Source organism: Schistocerca serialis, chromosome 2, assembly GCF_023864345.2.
Source record: "Schistocerca serialis cubense isolate TAMUIC-IGC-003099 chromosome 2, iqSchSeri2.2, whole genome shotgun sequence".
NCBI classification, from domain to species: domain Eukaryota; kingdom Metazoa; phylum Arthropoda; class Insecta; order Orthoptera; family Acrididae; genus Schistocerca; species Schistocerca serialis.
In genome coordinates, this window is record NC_064639.1 from 774,810,963 (window position 1) to 774,836,681 (window position 25,719).

General features: G+C 41.6%; 1 protein-coding gene across 1 annotated transcript in view; it reads right to left on the reverse strand.

Moving 5' to 3' along the window:
• LOC126456398 (uncharacterized) overlaps positions 1 to 25,719 on the reverse strand; it is a 258,254-nt gene that overhangs the window by 228,331 nt on the left and 4,204 nt on the right. Inside the window, exon 3 of the mRNA XM_050092151.1 lies at positions 11,128 to 11,256. Coding sequence (XP_049948108.1) covers positions 11,128 to 11,256 — 129 coding nt within the window. The remainder of the gene's footprint in view (positions 1 to 11,127; positions 11,257 to 25,719) is intronic.

Consider the following 25,719-nt stretch of genomic DNA (forward strand, 5'->3'; position numbering starts at 1 on the left):
AGGTTAAGAAATTTTGGAAAGTTTGCAGGGGGTGGTTTAGGGGCAGTGGGGGTGCATCACGGTTGGATGGAGGAGTGAACTGAGTGAGGCAACATTCAATATTGATCTTTGGTTGAGTCTGATTGTTAGGGTTGGTGGCGAAAAAGTGTTTACACTGTATGGACCAGGAGAAAGAGAGGAGCTTCCTTATCCCTAGCTAGATTCTAGTCCCACATACTGTTCCTGCATTGTTGCTTGGTTCATGGAATTCCCCCTAATGGCCCTACCATCAAATTACCCATCTCTGGCTGCCACCCCTCCTCCTACAATGACCTCCACCTGTTCAGATTCCTCCAATCCTTAGCCCTCACCAACTTAGTATGCAAAACGATATCAACCCAGTCCAAATCACCTTGCAGTACCTTCTCTCTATCTGCAAAATTCTCCTGCTATGCAATCCCAAATTCCTGGAACCCATAACAAACACAAACTCTTGCCCAGCAGGGCAATGTACCTCCTTCAAGCTGTATCTCTACCGTTCCACTCTCGAACGGCACGCGGGAAGAATGAGCACTTAGATTTTTCTTTACGAGCCCTGATTTCTCTTATTTTATCGGGGTGGTCATTTCTCCCTGTGTGGGTGGGTGCGAACAGAATGTTGTCGCAACTGGAGGAGAAAACTGGTGATTTAAATTTTCATGAGAAGATCCCGTCGCAACAAAAAACGCCTTTGTTTTAATGATTGCCACTCCAATTCCCCTCCGCCACACACCGTTGGGTGGCTTGCGGAGTATAAATGTAGATGTAGATGTAGATGTAGAACTAGAGCAACATGCACAACGTCACCTCAAAAAGCTCTCGTCCTGCTCACTTCCTGCTCCCGGCTTGGAGTACCACGGTCCATCACCTCTACAACAACATGCAAATCTCCCCCACATCCCCTCATAGCTGAAAAACCCCGTCTCACAGACCTAGTACACTTACCCCAGCCTCCAAAACTCTCTCCCACCACCACACAGAATCTGGAACCTAAACATAAATGCAACACAGTCATGAACCTTTCCTCCAGAAGCCATCCTTTCCAATGGCCATCCTTGCCACACTCCAAAATTCAAACATGCAGGACTTGTTAAAGACCTTCTCTCCTTCTCCCAGTCTGTACAGTGGAAACACTTTTTCGACCACCAACCCTACCAAACAGACTCAACCAAAGACCCATATTCAACCTTGCCTGATTCAGTTCACTCCTCCATCCAACCGTGATCCACCCCCACTGCCTCCAAACCACCCCCTGTTAACTTTCCAGAATTTCTTAACCTCAAATCTTGCCTCACTATTATTCCCCAAATCCCACGAGATTCAACTTAGCCTTACATCCCTAGAAAGAAATGCAGTCTACCATCTAAAAACTGATCCTGACCTTATAATGGAGGAGTGAACTGAATCAGGCAAGGTTGAATATGGGTCTTTGGTTGAGTCTGTTTGGTAGGGTTGGTGGTCGAAAAAGTGTTTCCACTGTACAGACTGGGAGAAGGAGAGAAGGTCTTTAACAAGTCCTGCATGTTTGAATTTTGGAGTGTGGCAAGGATGGCCATTGGAAAGGATGGCTTCTGGAGGAAGCCATCCTTTCCCTAGAAAGAAATGCAGTCTACCATCTAAAAACTGATCCTGACCTTATAATACCACCTGCAGACAAAGGCTCCACCACTGTTGTTTTGAGCCGCAAGGATTACCTGGCAGAAGGACTCCGTCAACTACCAGATACCTCCACCTACAAACCTTGCCGCAGTGATCTCATTCCAGTAATCCAGCAGGATCTCCTGTCACTACTCACACCCTTAGGCCCATCTCCCTGGAGTCCGTCTCTCTGTTCACCCCTATCATTCCCCATACTCCTACCTTCTACATGCTTCCTAAAGTCCATGCCCCCATTGAGAGAATCTCTGCTCTCACAGACCAACACCTTCAACCTATTCCTTGGAACCTACAATCCTGTATTAAAAATACCAACCATTTCCTGCACCTACTCGCCACAGTTCCTGTCCCTTCACTACATGGTGCCCTGCTAGTTACTACTGATGCCACCTCCCTGTACACTAACATCCCCAATGCCCATGGCCTTACTGCTATTGAGTACTACCTTTCCCAAAGCCTGTCATATTTCAAACCAACAACCTCCTTCCTGGTCGCCATGATCAACTACTATATCCTCACCCACAATTACTTCTCCTTTGAAGGCATTACCTACAAACAAATCCGAAGTACGGCTATGGGCACCCGCATGGCACCATCTTGTGCCAACCTATACATGGGCCATCTAGAGGAATCCAACCTAGAAACCCAGAATCCTAAACCCCTCACCTGGTTCAGATGCATTGATGACATCTTTGCTATCTGGATCAAATGTGAGGACACTTTATCCATATTCCTCCAGAACCTTAACAACTTGTCCCCCATTTGCTACACCTGATCCTACTCAACCCAATAAGTCACCTTCCTAGATGTCAACCTTCACCTCAAAGATGGCTGCACCATTTTCTCCATCCATATCAAACCTACTAACCACCAGCAATACCTCTACTTCAACAGCTGCCACCTTTTCCATACCAAGGAGTCCCTTCTGTACAGCCTAACCACCCATGGTCATCGCATCTGCAGTGGCGAGCAGACCCTCTCGAAATATACTTACAGTCTCACTGAAGCCTTCACTGACTGTAATTATCCTCCCAACCTTGTACAAAAACAAATCTCCCATGCCTTATCTTTCCAGTCTCCCAACACCTCCCAAAACCCCAGCGTCTGACCACAGAGGAGCATTCCCCAGGTAACTCAGTACCACCCAGGACTGGAGCAACTGAATTACATTCTCTGCCGGGGTTCCAATTACCTCTCGTAGTGGCCTGAAATGAGAAATGTCCTGGCCACTATCCATCCCACCCCTCCCACAGTGGTAATACGCCGTCCACAAATCTACACAATATACTCATCCGCCCTTACACAACCCCTGCCTCCAATCCTTTACGTCAAGGCTCATACCCCTGTAATAGACCTAGATGCAAGACCTGTTCCATACATCCTCCAACCACCACCTACTCTCCTCCAGTCACTAATATCACCTATCCCATCAAAGGCAGGGCTACCTGTGAAACGAGTTGTGTGGCCTACAAGATAAACTGCAACCACTGTGCTGCGTTCTATGTAGGCATGACAACCAACAAGCTGTCTGTCTGCGTGAATGGCCACTGACAAATTGTGGCCATGAAAGAAGTGGACCACCATGTTGCTGACCACGTTACCAAACACACCCTTCATTTCAATGACTGCTTCACTGCCTGTGCCATATGGATCCTTCCCACCAACATCAGCTTTTCTGAATTGCACAGGTGAGAACATCCCCTGCAATATATCCTATGTTCCCGTAACCTTCCTGGACTCAACCTTCATTAGTCACTGTCCTCATTCATCCAGCCCCTGTCCTGTTCCCTACCCAGCACTACACAGCCGTCATTCCACCACCACACCCAGTCTTTTTATTTATCTCCTTTTCCACTCCTCCCCCCCTCCCCCTTCCCACCTCTCCCCTGCTCATAGTCTAACCTGCAGCACTTCAGCATCTGCCACCCCCACCATACTATCCCTCCCCTCACCACCCCAACCTCCTCCTCACCCTACCCAGTCACCACTCCTATCGTGCACTGGTGCTGCTGCTCGCAGTGGGGTTTCAATTGCCTGAGACTGTAGTCATCATGTGTGGGAGTTGCACTTGCGTGTGTGTGTGTGTGTGTGTGTGTGTGTGTGTGTTTATTGTTGACGAAGGCCTTATTGGCCGAAAGCTATAATGGTAATAGTCTTTTTGTTGTGCCTATCTGCGACTCAGCATCTCCGCTATATGGTGGGTAGCAACTTTCCTTTTCATAATATTGTTACATTCCATCATGGATTTTGCATGGTTTGATTTTATTAACAAAGGTTTTGCAAAAGAAAAATCAACATATTAAAATGATAACCTGAACAATGAATTGAAGTGAGTTCGACCTAGGTAACATTTTGAAATATTTATGTACATGCAACATCTAAATTGCGTAAGTTACTGTGTCATAATAGAATGAAGATAAGAAAAAAATTAATTGTCCTGATAGCATATGGAGTAGTTCCAACATGTTATGTCTCATGTCCAACTGCTAGGCTGCTCCTCATGCTAACCAATCAGGATAAATAAATTGAAGGACGTAAGTCTCCAGTATCACTGACTCTACAGCTACGTGATTACTCTGCTATTCACAATAAAGTGCCTGGCAGAGGGTTCCATGAACCACCTTCAAGCCGTCTCTCTACCGTTCCACTCTTAATGGCGCGTGGGAAAAACAAGCACTCAAATTTTTGTGTGCGAGCCCTGATTTCTCTTATTTTATCATGATGATCATTTCTCCCTATGTAGGTGGGTGCCAATAGAATGTTTTCACAATCGGAGGAGGAAACTGGTGATTGAATTTTCATGAGAAGCTCCTGTCACAACGAAAAACACCATTGTTTTAATGACTGCCACTCCAATTCACGTATCATGTTTGTGGCACTATCTCCCCTACTTCGCAATAATACAAAATGAGCTGCCCTTCTTTGTACATTTCCAATGTCATCTGTCAGTCCCATCTTATGCGGATCCCACACCGCACAGCAATACTCCAAAATAGGGCGGACAAGTGTGGTGTAAACAGTCTCTTTAGTACACCTGTTGCACCTTCTAAGTGTTCTGCCAATGGATCACAGTCTTTGGTTGGCTCTACCCACAACATTATCTATGTGATTGTTCCAATTTACGGTATTTGTAATTGTAATCCCTAAGTATTTAGTTGAATTTACAGATTTCAGATTTGTGTGACTTATTGCGTAACCAAAATTTAGCAGATTTCTTTTAGTAGTCATGTGAATTAGCTTCACAGTTTTCTTTATTCCGGGTCAATTGCCACTTTTCACACCATACATATATCTTACCTAAATCATTTTGCAATTCATTTTGGTCATCTGATGACTTTACAAGACGGTAAATGACAGCATCATCTGCAAACAATCTAAGACGGCTATTGAGATTGTCTCCTACGTCGTTAATATAGATCAGGAACAATAGAATAATCTAATGAACTACACAGTTATTAAAATAAAATTGTGTATGATGAATTGGAGCAGGACAAAACGGCAACTTTAAGATACTATGCTCAAACTACAGTATTACAAGAACAGAGAAAAAATGTAAAAGCTAATAACACATTGTGTGGGAAAAGAAGAGCCCTTGCAACTAGGAGTGGTGTTGCAATCTTTCAATTGCTATGTGCAAAACACTGCTGATGGTACTCTACAGAGTTGCGATAACAGAAAACGTATCACCACATATACATATACAAAACTGTAATACGTGACAGGTAGAGGTAAATTCGCAGAGCAGCTGTGCCAAGCCCATTTTAACTATCGTGACTCTTTCTTCACTGTACACACTACAATAAAGTTTAAAAAAAGGTGGTGATTGAATGACAACTTGCCATTGCTGATTGAATCATTCAGCATTAGCAAAAAAAGTAATAGTAAAAACGGGCAAAGGCAACCACTTACCTGTAGATGACTGATGTAAGGCACACAGAAATATGTATCAGCATGGATACAGTATTAATTTTGTAGCCCCTAGATGCATCGAACTATCCTACAGTGTTATGGTTTTCATACGAATGATGATAAATGTTCCTCTGAAAAGGTTATGTCAGACAGCGACGAAAGGTCTCCACACTGTGTGTGTGTGTGTGTGTGTGTGTGTGTGTGTGTGTGTGTGCGTGTGTCGGTGCACAATTTAGACATGTTATGTTATTTGTATGTTCCATGGATCATAATTGCAACCTCTCACCATGGAGTGGAATGTGTGTACTTGAAACTAGATGACAGCTAGAAAACTAGTAATCTCTCTGTATTGTTACATCATACATATGTCAGTTACAGGTTCCTTCCTTTTTGCTTCTTCTTTCCATCTTGGAATTTCTGTCAGTGTAATATTTTGACAATTATAATACTGGTCTCTCAAGCAGTACATTCTTCAATTATTACATAGTAACTCAAGAAAAATTTCCAAGCTATCATGACATACATTTTTTTTAGATTCTCGAAAACTGTTGCACTTATGGTTACAGTAATGAAGCCTGTTTCACAACTACACTCCTAACACACTGCCTTGCTCCAAATGCTTCTGAACCAAGTTTGCCACAATCTTTATGAAGGAGAGATGCAGATAATCACTGGGAGTAGATCAGATAGTGTAAAACGAAATAAAAAGGAAGAGTTATTAACATCCCACTGACACTGAGCTTACAAGCTTATAAAGGACAAGGATCATAGAGAATAATGCTCCATCATTTGATTGAGGAGCCAGCAATGTGCCAATATCATTGTATTTGAACGTCACTGACAACTATTTTTATGTCATCTGGATTTTTAGTTTATAAAATTTCTTTCTTTCGCTGCTTCATGCTTGTCAATAGGTACTCATCTCATTAAAATAAATTGTTGGTCTAGTGATCAATGTGAGCCTATAGATTGTTCTTTGAGGAGTTAGATCATATTTTGGGTAGATGCCATCTTTGATGTTTTTAATCATATGTTTCAGTCGTAGATGTCATTGGTATGTTTAGTTTACATCGTTTAGCTCTTGTAGGTGGTGCCTTAGATTGCTCTGACCAGTGATGTCACCATCTGCACCTTTGAAAAAGGTGGGCATTGTGTTGCCAGACTAAACTTTAGTGTAGATGAAGATTGGGTTGGTTGGTTTGTGGGGGTCCAGACTGTGACTGTAGATGAAGATCTAGGTTAGGCAGGAAGATGTGAAACATTTGGGGATTGGTGAAACAATGACAATCTTGTAGGGTGACAATCACTTTTTTTTTTTTTTTTTTTTTTAATGGGTTGTCCATCAAAGAATGTCCCAGTTTCAATAGTACTTTACGGAAGTTTCATTTAGAGTATTTATAACAAATCACATATCAAATTGAAGTTGAACACAGTTTTTCTTATGGATGTAAAATATGTGCACCTTTAGCTATATGGCACACACCCAACCTAAAATCAAATTCTTCCCACATTTTGGTTAACAAGTCAGGAGTAATGGAAGCAATACCCCATTCAGTTCTGTGTCTCAACTCTGGCAAATCATTAGGTAGCAACACTTCACTTGCAACGTTATGACCTACAACGTAGGATCATTTCGAACTGACTATACCATCAGCGGGTGTTTTTGTCACATGGAGGATCACAAACTTTGATCGAAATACACACTGAACTGAAATTAGAGATTCACTCTTAACAAACGGCAGAACACTAAACACTTTACACTCAGAAGTTGCTATTTCATATATGTGGTACTCCAAGTGGGAAAACAACAGTGCAGTACTCACACATGCACTTGGCAAACTATTTGAGTTACTTCTTAATTTTGACCTTGTACCAACTCTCAACAACAATTACAATTGATACTATTAAAATTTATAACTGGGACATTCTTTTATAGAGACCATGTATACTGAATAACTTCTGGCGAAAGGAGTTCACACTAAAATGAATTTTTTGAATCACATCATCCTTCTATAATTGACTGAACTGGTTATTATTCACAACATGATTGTATTTTTAGAACTTAGGCCTAGTCAAGTATCTAAAACAGTGAATACAGCAGGGATAGTATGACTATAATAGGACAACAGATGAATTTTATTGCAGAAAAAATATTTTACTTTTCCTGAATCAATGTTTTTATTTACAACTATGTCGTAGCTTGTGAAATTAGTGCAATGTCTGGCTCATGTTAGAGTCAAGAGACTCTGTTCATTGAAGCAGAAAGTAAGTGCCACAAATTTTTAGATTATTAAGCAGTGTCTTGCAGTAGGTGTCATACCAAACTACACAAAAGTGAAAATTAAACAGCATTCAACCTTTACACTGTCAAGCAAAATCAAAAGTGAGATTAACTGTATTAAGGACCAGTTATGTGGAGTGTATTAACATGACAATTTCATACATACAAGAGCTTCAATTTACACTTGGAATTGAGTATCATACTTTCTAGTACTCAATATCAGTTCATGTAACAAAAGATTTTTGATAAGGCCAGGAGTAATGTTGATAAAAATCGAAGAAAAGGCATAACAAAATGTTAGATAAACTGATGAACCATCAGAATGCAACTATTGTAAAAAGTAAAGATTGCATTGGAAGTCATTTAATGACAGGGTAGCAAATGGAACAAATATCGAACTGAATAATGATGAAAATATGCTGGTGAATAAAGGTTTACAGCACATCACTTCAAATACTGACAAGAAAAATATTAAGTGAGTCATAGCTGAGACTAAAATTGCATGGAAGCAGCAAAGACGAGAATACTTAAAACTGGAGACACATCTGCTAAAGTCCAAAAACCTTTATGTACTCAGTGTAGTTCTTGTAAAGTTGTAAATTATGTGAGTGGTATTTAAAAAATCTCAATTCAAAGTAAGAGATCGAGAAGGCAGTGGTCATTACAGCAGAAAATGGGAATATAATAGTAATTATATATGAAGATGACTATATTAGGAAGACAGGACAGTGGTTTTTTTAAAAAATAGACAGGAATAAAAGCAATGAATTCTAAATCATTAACACAAATTACAAATAAATAAAAACGTCAGGCCATTTTATAAAAATCGAGATATTCAAGATCGTTGTCAAGAAAACCTGAGTGTCATTATAATATGACTTTTAAATAAAACTCCTATTAATCTGGTGTCTGTGTGTGTTATTACCATCATGTCACAATATAAAATATTCTACGTTGTGATGTGGTAATAACACACAGATACTTCTCTTTAACATGATTTTTATTTAAAGGTCAAATTATGGTCCCTTCCAAGACATCTTGACAACAGCCTCAAATATAGTGATGTATATAGAATGGCCGCATAGTTTTATTCATTTGTAATTTATGCTAGGGCACTGTTTTAAGCACTTAACAATGACCCAACTACTAAAATTGTAAACGTGTTGTGAGTAATAAACAATAAAGTCAATAACAGAAAAATGTCATTTTTTATATATAATGGAAGTTCCATAATGGAAAATCTGGGATGGAATGTAACAATATTATGGGAAGGAAAGTTGCTACTCACCATGTAGCAGAGATGTTGAGTCGCAGATAGGCACAACAAAGAGACTCTCACAGTTAAAGCTTCTTTCGGCCAAGGCCTTCAACAACAACAACACCACACACACACACACACACACACACACACACACACACACACACACACAAAAATCACTCACACGACTGCAATGCTGCAAGTTCCATAGTTACATGTAGGTCTGATGTTTTCAATTATGTTTTAAGGTGTTAATTACAATAGAAACTCTGTCCAGAGATCCCTATTCTGTGGAGGTCTCATTAGTCTACAGATCTTTGTTGTCATCACAATCTTGCAGTTCCCACTTATATCGAAATGTTTTTGTACACCGGGTGTAGATATTTTAGGAGGCAGTAGTAGAGACTAATTGCAATAACAAAAGTCATATAACATGAGCCCAATTTTTTGAGTACAGAGATACAACTGTTAGTAAGGAACCCAAACAAATTAAAGCAGAGCCACATGAGGAGGTTCTCCGTTGATTTTTAAAAATTCTACCGCCAACTTCAATGCGCTTTTCAGCATTCTTTTACGAGGGCTGCACTACCCATAATCGGAATGATCAAATCGGCTCTTGTGGTTACTTTCTCCTTGTAGACTTTACCTTTCAACCTTCTCCACAGGCAAAAATCCAAAGGGGTAATGCCTGGGGACCTCAGTGGCCAAGAAATGTGCCCATATCTACCAATCCATCTTCTGGGAAAGTTATTTTTAGATGATGGGTCACCCCATGACTACATGTGCAGGAGCCCCATCTGCTGGATGAAAATATGCATTCTTGTAGCCAAAAGAATCTCTTCCAATAATGCTGGTAGCTCATTTTCAAGCAAGTGTAGATAACAGGGTCCTGTAAGACAATGCAGTAACACAACACGCCCAATCAACTGATAGTCTATCAAACCACACAAAACATTTACAAGGAAGCAGTCTTGAAAATGTGTCTCCACAGTGGCATGTGGGTTTTCTTCAGATCACCGATGTGAATTGCGAGTGTTATTGATGCTGTCACGAGTGAAAGTTGTTTCTTCAGCGAACAGTAAAAATGGGATTACATGGTGATTTTCAAGTATACAGTGACAAAATTCCAATTGTCTACCTTCACCTCCTGCTCAAAGGTGTAGAATGAACTGTAAATGATATGAATTGAACCCGTGCATATGTAATGTCAGCCATACTCTTGTATGTGGAACACTGATACGTGCAGAAATTATACATGTGCTTGTTGAAGGACTACGTTCTATTGACTGAATAATGTCTTCTACTTCATCCACAGTCTGTCTATTTACATTTTCTGATGCAATATGACTGCTGGGCACTGTACCAGTGTCACACAGTGTATTGAACATATAAGTAAACACTTTTGAATCTGGTAGTCTGTGGTTAGGAAATCATATGCCATTTCTCTATAAGCAGCAGCAGCAGCAGCAGTATTTCCATTAAAAAATCCACACACAAATACCACATTGGCACTCTCATGTGTAAATGTGTGCAGCATGTTTACATGCTAAGTACAGTTGACTTGTCCAACAAATCACAACAAAAACTTCAAAGTAAATTAAAGCACAACTTCACAATGTGAACTTCAACACTCTACTGCTGACATTTGATAAATATGCCCATAGCAACCAATGTACAAACACATGAAACGAAAATTCATTGAACTCAGCTGTATCTCTATACGCAATAAAAATTGGACACATGTTATATGGCATTTTTATTGCGATTTGACTACACTACCACCACCTAAAATATTTACCGTTCTTCTTGAAACACCCTGTATAAAAATTGATCTACAGAATAGGATTTTAGCACTTGTACAATACCATCTTGAAATAACAGCACATTTTGCCAGTGTATAATCAAATTCTAATTTCAAACCCCACATCAAAGATTTCATCTCAAAGACTAAGCCACAAAAAAATATGAGAATCAAAAAGAAATGAAATTCTTATAATTTACTCACTGTAACTCTGATTTTGCATCCTGTTCAATCTTCTCTGTCCACAGTTTCATCACTGAAGTAAGTTCTAATCTATCAATATACTTCCGTTTCTGTGCTGTTAGCATATGTTCTAGGTCACACAGAGGAAGACTGAAATTGAGAAAAAGCAATAAAAAACTTTTGTTGAAAGGCATCAATCAAAAATATCAGATTTAATTCCCATGATATCATCAGAGTCGATAATAGTAGTTTTGTACCTCAATTGGAGCAGCTTCAAAGCCAAGAGGATTTTATTGCTTTTCAGACTTTTTAATAGTAGTTTAAACAGCTATATAGTATTTTTAATGACATCATAGCATAAAATTTGCCCTGTCCCCTTGTTGGTAGATAAAACATCGAACATCCAAATACTGCTCCCAACATCTGCATCTATGTGCCATTGCTGGGGAAGGAAGGAAGGAAGGAAGGAGGGAAGGAGCGAAGGAATGAAGGAAGGAGTGCATTGAGTGAGTAATTGAGTGAGTGAGTGAGTGAGGGAGGGAGGGAGGGAGGGAGGGAGGGAGGGAGTGAGGGAATATGAGGAAAAAGACTATTTAGGTATTGGTGATTGGTTAATGTCACAGTTTTACTCTAACATAGTCAGACAAGTACAAACATTTTAAATGAACTGTTGATGTGTCTGTGAAGATACTAGTTTTAAGTTGTGATGTCAATGCCACAAAAGTTCACTAAAAATAGGTAGACAGTGATAGTCTCAAAATTATTGTGACTGTTGAGTGCACACAAGTATGCATAGCATAATATTTGAGTTACCATATTCTTATCCATAAAGGGAATGTTTCAGTAATAACAACACAAAACATTTCACAATCACGATTAAGCTACCAAAAGAAATTCTGTAGAATGTGATAAACTTGACACTGATGAATGCACCCAAAATATTATAAAAATGCTGTAACACTACAAAATTTTGAAACCTTTGATAAGGCAAATAAAAATAAATAATGTAAAAGCCTTGATGTACATTACCTTTCCACTTACAAGCAATGATTTATACAGAATCGACAAGATATTGGATAAAATGTCACTGCAGTCAGCATCTACTCTTACATATATTGCCCCACCATCACCACCACAGTAACAGCAGCAGCAACGGCAACAACAACAACAACCAAAAATAGCCGTGGGAGAAATGGTGACACTCTCGAATCATTGCCCACTACATATACATTTACATCTACAGCTACACAGATACTCCGCAAGCCACCATGCGGCCTGTAGCGGAAGGTACTCTACACCACTACTAGTCATTTCCTTTCCTGCTCCACTCACAAACAGAGCGAGGGAAAAACTACTATCTACATGCCTCCATATGAGCCCTAATTTCTCATATCTTAACTTCGTTGTCCTTACTCATAATGTATGTTGGTGGCAGTAGAATTGTTCTGCAGTCTGCTTCAAATGACAGTTCTCTTAATTTTTCCAATAGTGTTCCTCGAAAAGAACGTTTCTTTCCTCCCATCAATTCCCATTCGAATTCCTGAAGCATATTGTTCAAACCTACGGCAACAAATCTAGCAGCTTGCCTCTGAATTACTTTGATTTCTTCCTTTCATCTGACCTAGTGTAATTCCTAAACACACAAGCAATACTCAAGAATGGGCTGCACTACTGTCTTATATGTGCTCTACTTTACAGATGAATCTAACTTTCCTGAAATACTCCCAATAAACTGAAGTTGACCATTTGCCTTACCTACCACAATCCTCACATGCTCGTTCCACTTCATACTGCTTTGCAACGTTAGCCCCGACATCTGAATTATGTGATTGTACTAAGCAGGACACTACTAATGCTGTATACAAACATTATTGATTTGTTTTTCCTGCTCATCCACATTAACTTACATTTTTCTACCTTTATAACTAGCTGCAACTCATCACACCAACTACAAATTTTCTCTAGTCATCTTGTATTCTGTCATCTTGTATTCTCCTACAGTCACTCAACTTTGACACCTTACATCATCGACAAACAACCACAGTTTGCTGCTTGCCCTGTCTGCCAAATCATTCATGTGTATAGGGCACAACAGCGGTCCTATCAGATTCCCCTTGGGCACTCTTGATGATATCCTTGTCCTGATGAACATTCACAGTAGAGGATAGCGTTCAAGGTTCTACAACTCATGAAGTCTTCAAGTCACTCACGTATCAAGGAACCTATCACATATGCTCATACTTTCGTTAACAGGCTGCTGCTTCACACCAGCTGTAAACGCTGCACCCAGTAATATGCAATCAAAAACCTTCAGATTATGCAACAGAGCCTCTCCGGGGGACACCACCTTGATAAAGCACTGTCCATGCGAATGGAGAGGCTTGTGTATCCGCGTGAAGCTGAGGCTATTGCAAAGGTAAAGGACCTACTGCCGCAAAGGTCTCAGCCAATGGATCAGACTAAGAGTGTCCGACAACATCCCATCTTCCCTATCCACTCCTAGTCCTACCCAACTCCCGAACCCAACCCAAGGTGTGATGCGATACGTGCCGAAGGGTGCGTGGCACATGGGAAGATGTGTCGCAAACAGAGCCTCAGGGATACCGGGTGACCTTCCTGAGTAAGTAGCCTTACAACGCACGGGGTACTCGTAGTGTAGACTTTGTAGATCCCAAATCTTGTGGGACCAATATGGACGTGATTAAATAAAACATAGAAAAACAAACTGAGGGGCAAACTGAGACCTCAGATATCCAAACATTGGGGTCAGTACCGATGGAAGGCGTTCCCGCTACTGAATCAGAGTCTAGACCTGAGCCAGAAGTGGGAACTGTAACCGAGAAGCTAGACCAGATTAAGGTCAAAGGCTTGTCTGGGGCCCAGAGGAGGAAACTACTCATAGAACAGAGGGAAAAGGAAGGGAAAGAATGGCTTCCTAAAGACAAGTCGGGGGAATTCAAGGGACTTGAACCTAAGACCCCCAGGAAGAAACTCAATCAGGTTGAAGGGGATACGCAGACCCCCACTACGTCAAAGACAAGTAGCAAGCGGATAAGGGAGAAATCAGAGATTCACAACTCCCTGGATAAGCAAGTCCAGAAAAAACCAAGGCAAGAAATATGGAAACAGACCTACAGTACTGCAGTCTCGGTTTTTAGGATAGCAGTTATCCAGGAAGGTTATCCACTGGTGGCCATCACCTCACAGCAGGAGAAATTGGTACAGATCTCTAAAGTAGACCGCATTTAAGACACTAGTGCAGCCCATTCTTGAGTATTGCTTGTGCGTTTGGGAATTACACCAGGTCAGATCAAAGTAATTCAAAGGCAAGCTGCTAGATTTCTTGCCGTAGGTTTGAACAATATGCTTCAGGAATTCGAATGGGAATTGATGGAGGGAAGGAAACATTCTTTTCAAGGAACACTATTGAACATTAAGAGAACTGTCATTCGAAGCTGACTGCAGAACAATTCTACTGCCACCAACATACAATATGAGTAAGGACCACGAAGTTAAGATATGAGAAATTAGGGCTCATATGGAGGCATGTAGATAGTAGTTTTTCCCTCGCTCTATTTGTGAGTGGAGCAGGAAAGGAAATGACTAGTAGTGGTGCAGAGTACCTTCCGCCACAGGCCGCATGGTGGCTTGCGGAGTATCTGTGTAGCTGTAAATGTAAATGTAGATGTAGTGGCCAATGATTTGAAAGTATCACCATTTCTCCCACGGCTATTTTTGGTTGTTGTTGTTGCCATTGCTGCTACTGCTGTTACTGTGATGGTGATGGTGGGGCAATATATGTAAGAGTAGATGCTGACTGCAGTGACATTTTATGCAATATCTTGTCCACTCTGTATAAATCATTGCCTGTAAGTGGAAAGGTAATGTACATCAAGGCATCTTTGAAAAGATGGGGGGGGGGGGGGATGCTGGCCCAGGACCCAACTTCAGGAAGGTCTATCTAGAATGAGATATTCACTCTGCAGCGGAGCGTGCGCTGATACGAAACTTCCTGGCAGATTAAAACTGTGTGCCCGAACGAGACTCGAACTCGGGACCTTCACCTTTTGCGGGCAAGTGCTCTACCATCTGAGCTACTAAAGCACGACTCACGCCTGGTCCTCACAGCTTTAATTCTGCCAGTATCTCGTCTCCTACTTTCCAAACTTTACAGAAGCTAGCTCAGATGATAGAGCACTTGCCCGCGAAAGGCAAAGGTCACGAGTTCGAGTCTCGGTCAGGCACACAGTTTTAATCTGCCAGGAAGTTTCAGGGTCTATCTAGATTGTGGTGCCCTCATTTTTGTCTGTGAGTGGGTGCACATGGTCGAATGGCTTAAGGACAAGGTGCCCACGATATCCCCGTGGAAAAATGCGAAGCTGCTGGTTAAGATGGCAGCGGAGCTTCTAAGACACAGTTCTGGAAAATAGGGGCCCAGAACCCAAAAGTTTTGACACAAGATTGGAGAGTGATCAACCAGGAGGTTGCACTGTAAGGACCAATACTGGTAGTGGAGGTCGGAGAGAAGTCCCTGAAGGCGATGTGGGAGCAGGACCCGAAACAGGTTTTAGAGTTCTTGCAGGTCACCGTCGGGGTTTTCAGAGACCCCAAAGATGGCAGCAAGATAGAGACTGGAGGTGCTGCAGATTAATCTGCAGAACGGTAAAGGAGCCTCTGCTGCCCTGAGTCACTGCCTGTGGAGGCAGGAAGCAGACGTGGCCCTGATACCAGAACCCTATTTAATAAACGGGGTGTATCAGGCCTCGGTGGCACTGGAGGTAAGCTGATCTATGCTATAAATCCAAGAAACTCCAGAACATGCATCTATGTAAGAAATGTTTCTTTCATGCCAATGATAGATTTCTGCTCTAAGGATTTAGTGATCATTAAAATGCAGCAATGTGAGGAAGGTATCACGATGGTAATTATTGTGGCCCACCATCTTCCTAGTGAAGTGCATCTGTGTCCTATTGAAGACCCACTGTTCCATCATCTGCCTCTAACAGTTCCTTCATAGCTCCCCTTGTCAGGTGCCCAGGGAGCTGACTTCTCCTCTTTCATCCCTAAAGTCACTAGCAGGTTCCAACAAGCACCTGCAGCCACAATTTCCACTGCAGCCAGTCTTACCATCACAACCTCCTCCACAGCCACCACTGTCACTGCCCTGGAGTCAGGCCAGATATAATAAAAGACTACTTCTCCAATGCCATAGCATGTGCCAACAGGTCACTGGTCGTCATCGCTGCACTCCCTGCTGCCAGCCCTCTCAATGCCATGGTCACTTTTCCTGTGTCACTTCCCTCTTCCACACCTGCATTGTTATCTCCTACCATATAGCCATGGGTTAAGTCTTCGATACCACTACATGTTTTTTTTTTGCTCCGGCACATGGTGGGGCACTGATGGAAGTACTGATGCAAAACACCGAGGGCTGCACCTGGTTTCATCACCGTCACCACCTTCTGGTGACCGGGTTGCCTTACTTCATGATAACCTTGCATAGGTCCCCAGTCATGGCAGCTCTTTCTTGTTGGCCACATTCGGTGTTACACTGGATGCATCATCAGACCGTTCACATTGTCGCGTCTCAGTCAGCTGCTGTTGCTCAAGCATTTTCTCTCACCAGCCACTGATACCTGTCAAAGCTGGATCGCCAATCCCAGGCTGTCTCTTCCTCCTGGTGGCACCCTTTGCCTCCACACTGGCTTTGCTGTTTCTTCTTTTTCAGAAGGGCTGGGTATTGTTCCCCCAGCAATCCACTGTTATGCAACACAGACAATGAATGCCTCTTTAGGCTGCTGCCGACTCCACCGTGGGAGATGCAGGATAAACAGTATGACCATAACATAAGAACATCATATTTTGTGTCAGCCTCATCTCCCGCAGCAGCCCTGGTAATATGTGGTGCCAGCTTTGCTGCTGAAGACACAAAAGACACAACAATTATCATCGCCACTGGAGGCACTGATTCGTTTTACGCAAATCATGTGCAGGCCTGCTGATCTTCATGGAAATACTCATTTGCTGTTTGTCTATAAAGGATGCCGCCCAACCAAGCAGAAGTTTGCACCAGAAGTTGCTCCCGACCAAGTGCCAGACCATAAATCAGATCTCATTTCACCCTGGCATAGTCCTCAGTACTGAGTTGAGCATGAGTCTTATCTGAGTATCGAAATTCACAGATTTCAAATTTCTGTTAGCTACATAGTAAGTAGCAGCATTTATTATAAGGCAGTATGACAGGCACTGATGTGCTGTAAACGGAACTAAGTATTTATAGCTCTGAAAAATATTTTCTTTGAAAAATAACATTATAAACAAATAAATATTAAGCTATTAATGGCATATAAACAACAGTCACAAGTAATTCAGAACAAAGCAGCTTTCTTATTAATTTATTGCATTACATTTAGATGATATAAGCAAGTACAGCATAGAGCAATATAGTGATGGTTTATTGTTAATACTGAATACGTATTACATTTCAATGATATGTCTCTCCTATGTTAATGTATATCCTGTCTCATTCCACATCCCTGAAGTTTCTCCTTCTTCAGGGGATCTACGGAACACAAAGAATGAATGAATGAATGAATGAATGAATGCCAAAGAGAACTAGTCTGCTAACAGTCACCTTGCATGAACATTGCTGGGCAGTGATAACTCCTCTCTTTGAAACTGAGTTATACCATACTTCAATGGTGATACAGTTTATTTTATTGTTGTTCTAGTTGTTGTTGTTGTGGTCTTCAGTCCTGAGACTGGTTTGATGCAACTCTCCATGCTACTCTATCCTGTGCAAGCTTCTTCATCTCCCAATACCTACTGTAACCTACATCCTTCTGAATCTGCTTAGTGTATTCACCTCTTGGTCTCCCTCTACGATTTTTACCCTCCACGCTGGCCTCCAATACTAAATTGGTGATCACTTGATGCCTCAGAACATGTCCTACCAACCGATCCCTTCTTCTGGTCAAGTTGTGCCACAAACGTATCTTCTCCCCAATCCTATTCAATACTTCCTCATTAGTTATGTGATCTACCCATCTAATCTTCAGCATTCTTCTGTAGCACCACATTTCGAAAGCTTCTATTCTCTTTTTGTCCAAACTATTTATCGCCCATGTTTCACTTCCATACATGGCTACACTCCATACAGATACGTTCAGAAACGACTTCCTGACACTTAAATCTATACTCGATGTTCACAAATTTCTCTTCCTCAGAAATGCTTTCCTTGCCATTGCCAGTCTATATTTTATATCCTCTCTACTTCGATGATCATCAGTTATTTTGCTCCCCAAATAGCAAGACTCCTTTACTAATTTAAGTGTCTCATTTCCTAATCTAATTCCCTCAGCATCACCCGACTTAATTCGACTACATTCCATTATCCTTGTTTTGCTTTTGTTGATGATCATCTTATACCCTCATTTCCAGACACTATCCATTCCGTTCAACTGCTCTTCCAAGTCCTTTACAATGTCATCGGCGAACCTCAAAGTTTTTGTTTCTTCTCCATGGATTTTAATACCTACTCCGAATTTTTCTTTTGTTTCCTTTACTGCTTGCTCAATATACAGATTGAACAACATCGGGGAGAGGCTCCAACCCTGTCTCACTCCCTTCCCAACCACTGCTTCCCTTTGATGTCCCTCGACTCTTATAGCTGCCATCTGGTTTCCGTACAAATTGTAAATAGCTTTTCGCTCCCTGTATTTTACCCCTGCCACCTTCAGAATTTGAAAGAGAGTATTCCAGTCAACATTGTCAAAAGCTTTCTCTAAGTCTACAAATGCTAGGAACGTAGGTTTGCCTTTCCTTAATCTAGCTTCTAAGATAAGTCATAGGGTCAGTATTGCCTCATGAGTTCCAATATTTCTACGGAATCCTAACTGATCTTCCCCGAGGTCGGCTTCTACTAGTTTTTCCATGTGTCTGTAAAGAATTTGTGTTAGTATTTTGCAGCCGTGACTTATTAAACTGATAGTTCGGTAATTTTCACATCTGTCAACACCTGCTTTCTTTGGGATTGGAATTATTATATTCTTCTTGAAGTCTGAGGGTATTTCGGCTGTCTCATACATATTGCTCACCAGATGGTAGAGTTTTGTCATGACTGGCTCTCCCAAAGCCATCAGTAGTTCTAATGGAATGTTGTCTACTCCCGGGGCCTTGTTTCGACTCAGGTCTTTCAGTCCTCTGTCAAACTCTTCACGCAGTATCTTATCTCCCATTTCGTCATCGTCTACATCCTCTTCCATTTCCATAATATTGTCCTCAAGTACATTGCCCTTGTATAAACCCTCTATATACTCCTTCCACCTTTCTGCCTTCCCTTCTTTGCTTAGAACTGGGTTGCCATCTGAGCTCTTGATATTCATACAAGTGGTTCTCTTCTCTCCAAAGGTCTCTTTAATTTTCCTGTAGGCAGTATCTATCTTACCCCTAGTGAGATACGCCTCTACATCCTTACATTTGTCCTCTAGCCATCCCTGCTTAGCCATTTTGCACTTCCTGTCGATCTCATTTTTGAGACATTTGTATTCCTTTTTTGCCTGCTTCATTTACTGCATTTTTATATTTTCTCCTTTCATCAACTAAATTCAATATTTCTTCTGTTATCCAAGGATTTCTACTAGCCCTCGTCTTTTTACCTACTTGATCCTCTGCTACCTTCACCACTTCATCCCTCAAAGCTACCCACTCTTCTTCTACCGTATTTCTTTCCCCCATTCCTGTCAATTGTTCCCTTATGCTCTCCCTGAAACTCTGTACAACCTCTGGTTTAGTCAGTTTATCCAGGTCCCATCTCCTTACACTCCCATCTTTTTGCAGTTTCTTCAGTTTTAATCTACAGTTCATAACCAACAGATTGTGGTCAGAGTCCACATCTGCCCCTGGAAATGTCTTACAACTTAAAACCTGGCTCCTAAATCTCTGTCTGACCATTATATAATCTATATGAAACCTGTCAGTATCTCCAGGCTTCTCCCATGTATACAATCTTCTTTTATGATTTTTGAACCAAGTGTCAGCTATGATTAGGTTGTGCTCTGTGCAAAATTCTACCAGGCGGCTTCCTCTTTCGTTTCTTACCCCCAATCCATATTCACCTACTATGTTTCCTTCTCTCCCTTTTCCTACTGACGAATTCCAGTCACCCATGACTATTAAATTTCCATCTCCCTTCACTATCTGAATAATTTCTTTTATTTCATCATACATTTCTTCAATTTCTTCGTCATCTGCAGAGCTGGTTGGCATATAAACTTGTACTACTGTGGTAGGTGTGGGCTTCGTATCTATCTTGGCCACAATAATGCGCTCACTATGCTGTTTGTAGTAGCTAACCCACACTCCTATTTTTTTATTCATTATTAAACCTACTCTTGCATTACCCCTATCTGATTTTGTGTTTATAACCCTGTAGTCACCTGACCAGAAGTCTTGTTCCTCCTGACACCAAACTTCAGTAATTCCCACTATATCTAACTTTAATCTATCCATTTCCCTTTTTAAATTTTCTAACCTACCTGCCCGATTAAGGGATCTGGCATTCCACGCTCCAATCCATAGAACGCCAGTTTTCTTTCTCCTGATAACGACATCCTCTCGAGTAGTCCCCGCCCGGAGATCCGAATGGGGGACTATTTTACCTCTGGAATGTTTTACCCAAGAGGACGCCATCATCATTTAACCATACAGTAAAGCTGCATGCCCTCGGGAAAAGTTACGGCCGTAGTTTCCCCTTGCTTTCAGTCGTTCGCAGTACCAGCACAGCAAGGCCGTTTTGGTTAGTGTTACAAGGCCAGATCAGTCAATCATCCAGACTGTTGCCCCTGCAACTACTGAAAAGGCTGCTGCCCCTCTTCAGGAACCACACGTTTGTCTGGCCTCTCAACAGATATCCCTCCGTTGTGGTTGCACCTACGGTACGGCTATCTGTATCGCTGAGGCATGCAAGCCTCCCCACCAACGGCAAGGTCCATGGTTCACTATGCTGTTATCTGCAGCAATACTTTGTTAACTTTGAGAAGCTCTATCTCCCCGTGCAATCACTTTCTGATGAGAGAGCAGCATAACATTTGTGAAAACTGCTACAACCAGAAAAAATAGCATAGATGGATAGAAACTCAGAGAATGCATAGAACAGTGTACTACCAATAAGTGATTATGATCTCACAGATTTAGTGTACATGCAGTCCTAGCAGTACTCTTTCACATGACCGTGGAGGTTTAATGCAAATATCCATCAGTTAAATTTTAATGGAAATGATAGCTTAGTTAAACATAGTGGCATGCTCAGTGGTAACATGTAGTGTTTCTGGACTACTTCCATTTCAATAAGTTCTATGACAACATCCACATTTGCACTACTATGGCAGCTACTTTGTTGGCTGACACAATGGAAAAAATTAAGCATATTTCGGGCATCACTCATTTGTTGTTACTCTGATTATAACATTCAAGTAGCATTTACAGTCAATATTCTTACAAAAGATCTGTCACTTTTATGTAATTAAACGTTAAAAACAATTAAATATCAAGGTCAGTCATTTGATCGTAAACGCTCTGTTACTGGTTGAATCTCTGGTGATGTGGAAATCTTCTGATAGTTAATGTGTTTATGCTCCAACCATTTAGACCGTTGATTTGTGCAACAAGGGACATTCTTTCCTTTCTCCCTGCAACATAGTTACCTCACTCAAAACTAAGGAATTGTAAAAGTTTTGCTAATGGATCCATATCTTATAGATCATCGACTATCGGTCATGACCTAGGACCCAAAGCACAATAAAATTATTCTTGGCAAATCTTGGAGCTGATTTTCTCTATATAAGATACTTGGCAGACACACACCTATGATCGGGTTTTCTATGGTGCAACAGATGGTGCATTTGATTGCTGTTGAGAAGTACGTGGGTTCAAATCCTGGTAGGGTCGTATACAGAAGAAGAAAAAAAAAAAAAAAAATTTCATCACCTCAGTTCGGAGAGAGTCCTGCAATCTGTACAGAAAATTAGAATAGAGATCAACATAAACATCATTTCCGCCCTTTTTATTGCTCATGAAAACTGCACATTGTATGTTGTACCACCATACAGCGAGACCTTCAGAGGTGGTGGTCCAGCCTGCTTCACACACTGATACCTCTAATACCCAGTAGCACATCCTCTTGCACTGATGCATGTCTGTATTCGTCATGGCATACTTTCCACAAGTTCATCAAGGTACTGTTGGTCCAGATTTTCCCACTCCTCAATGGCGATTCGGCGCAGATGACTCAGAGTGGTTGGTGGGTCACGTCGTCCATGAACAGCCATTTACAATCTATCCCAGGCATGTTCAACAGGGTTCATGTCTAGAGAACATGCTGGCCACATTAGTTGAGCGTTGTCTTTATCCTGAAGGCAGTCATTCGCAAGATGTGTACGATGGGGACACGAATTGTCGTCCATAAAGACGAATGCCTTGCCAATAAGCTGCCGATATGGTTGCATTATCGGTCGGAGGATGGCATTCACGTATCGTACCAACGTTCATGTATCGTACAGGTGTTATGACGCCTTCCATGACCACCAGTAGTGTATGTCGGCACCACATAATGGCACCTCACAACTGCAGGGAACCTCCACCTTGCTGCACTCACTGGACAGTGTGTCTAAGGCTTTCAGCCTGACTGGGTTGCCTCCAAACACATCTCTGACGATTGTCTGATTGAAGGTATTCACGATACTCATTGCTGAAGAGAATGTGATACCAATACTGAGCGGTTCATTCGGCATGTTGTTGGACCCATCTGTACCGCGCTGCATGGTGTCGTGGTTGCGAGGATGGACCTCCTCTTGGACGTTGGGAGTGAAGTTGTGCATCATGCAGCCTATTGCGCACAGTTTGAGTCATAACACGACATCCTGTGACTGCACGAAAAGCATTGTTCAACATGATGGCTTTCCTGTCAGAGTTCCTCTGAGCCATAATCCGTAGGTAGCAGTCATTCACTGCAGTAGTAACCCTCGGGCGGCCTGAGCGAGGCATGTCATTGACAGTTCCTGTCTCTCTGTATCTCCTCCACATCCGAACAACATCGCTTTGGTTCACTTCGAAACATCTGGAGACTTCCCCTGTTGAGAGCCGTTCCTGGCACAAAGCAACATTGCGGTCGCGATTGTACTATGGTATTGATGGTCTAGGCATGGTTGAACTACAGACAACACGAGCAGTGAACCTCCTTCCTGGTGGGGTAAAAACAAGACAGCAGATGACTGTGGCTACCGACCACGAGAATAAAAAGGAAAAGCCTGCCACTCTGCAACACATTAAAACATCCACCCTAAAAGTATCAGAGTGGAGAACACAAAGGGACAAAGGGCATGCGCTAAATCTTACACAGAATGATAAAACCCACTGTCGCATATAAAATGTAAAACTAAATTAGCCGATGAGGCGTTGTCAGCTAAAAGTAATGGCAACGAGTCTACTAACTGAAGAGTCCGTCGCAGGGCAGCCAAAGAAGGACAGCTCAGCAAGATGTGGGCCACTGTCAGCCGGGCGCCACAACGACAATGAGGTGGGTCATCACAGCACATAAAATAACCGTATGTCACCCAAGCATGGCCAATACAGAGCTGGCAGAGAACCACAGAGTCCCTGTGAGGGGCCTGCATGGAGGACTGCCACACATTCATAGTCTCCTTAATGGCACGGTTTGTTGTGCGTGCTGAGGTTATGCCATTTCATTTCCCAAAGCCGCAAAACCTTGCGGTGTAGTACGGAATGCAGATCAGTTGCAGAGATGCCAATCTCCATGTGCAAGTCAACCGGACGTCGAAAACCAGCCCTAAAAATCAGTATGTCTCCACTACAGTGAGTGGTTCATCATTAACGCGAAGTTCTGGTTCTGGGTGAACAGTACAATGCTGACAGAAGTCCATAACACACTACTTTGTGGGCGAAAACTGGAAACCATGGGCTAGAACCCACGACTGCGCCCTGTGGATGGCTCCCTGTAGGTGCCGCAAAGCAACACCAGTACTGGTGGAGCAGTATGAAATGCATAAGTCATCTGCATACAGAGAAGGTGAGATGGACAGCCCTACAGCTGCTGCTAGACCATTAATGGCCACTAAAATTCTGAACAGTCAATGGGACTGTGTCTGCGGTACAATATCCAGTCAACGTCTATCTTTAGAAGTTCTGAGAACCGCGGTGATGCAAAACTTTTTTCGATGTGTGTATTTTTAAAAGTTGTACACAAAAATAGAAAACAGTGATAGGAAGAATTTATTCTGGCAGTTGTTTAAATGGTGGGCTGTATTACATATATATCTACATTAATCTTGGTCTGAACAATGGACAGCTGATGATGAATGCATTTACAGTGCATACAGACAATTCACTTTTTTTGGAAAGCATTGCGGTAGTGAAGATGTCACCATACACCCACAGTACAATGAGGTATAAGATGGTGAGGTTTCGTATATGGAGAGATATAAAGCATGTACAACATGCAGGTAATATAAAAGTAAGGGCTATTATGCTCGGGAGTGTAAATTAAAGTCAGTGTCTGACACACACTTACTTCATCTTTATGTAAGATTATAAAGCTTCAAAACTTTAAACAATAAGGATCCTAGCTGGACAATACGAAGATAAACAAACATTGTTTCTAATAAAATAAAAAGTGTGTAGTTACATTAACTAAAAGCTTCTTTTTGAATGTGACGTGTGAGCAGCTATTGCAAATGAAAAAGTATGTAAATGGAAAGGAAAACAAAATAATAATCTGTTTTTGATCAATGTGGTGAAATTCTGTAATTGTGATTTGGTTTTGATATGAGAGGATTGTTGAGTTGTTTCACAAATGAGTTACCTTTCGAGCTGGATTCGAATCAGAGATATATGGATATCATTTATATAGTTCGATGGTTCTTAGCTCTAACAACTGAGCTACTGAACAATGTACATGAAATGGGTAAAGTGACAATTTTCATTATGAGTTTAACTTCACTGAATGACACTACCCTTCCTAGTAACAATGGGAGAGCATATCTCAGAGGTAAAGCAATGTTAACAACTTCAGAGTGCGAGGCGTTTTTTATTAAGGTAGGGAACTTGTGCATCGACGAGGTGGCATTTCGCCAGTACAGGGCAACCACATTTTATGCGTCTTCTCCGTCTTTGAAACAGTCAAAAACAATTTTTCACGAGATTTTACAGATGCATTTATACACTATTTGTAACACATTTTCTGAAGTGCAAGTTCCAAAACAAGACATCACAGTGAATGAGCTTTATGACAGAAGGAGCAACCAGCTAGCTAACCAGTGATGTCACAGGCATCACGACTCAAAAGAAACACTTTTGCAGGCTTTCACATTATTTAAATTTTATTTCCATTTTTATAAAAAGAATACTGAAATTGAAGAGGAAAAAAGCATATTATGAGCATAAAAGGGCATAATTAACTATTTAAGGTGATTTCCAGAAAACAGTCAAATACCCTATTACTATACGTTGAGGGCAATCTGAAGAACAACCACATCATCAGGGAGGTTTCACAGCTAATGTGTAGATCAATGCCTAGCACATAGGCCTACGCCTAGCAAC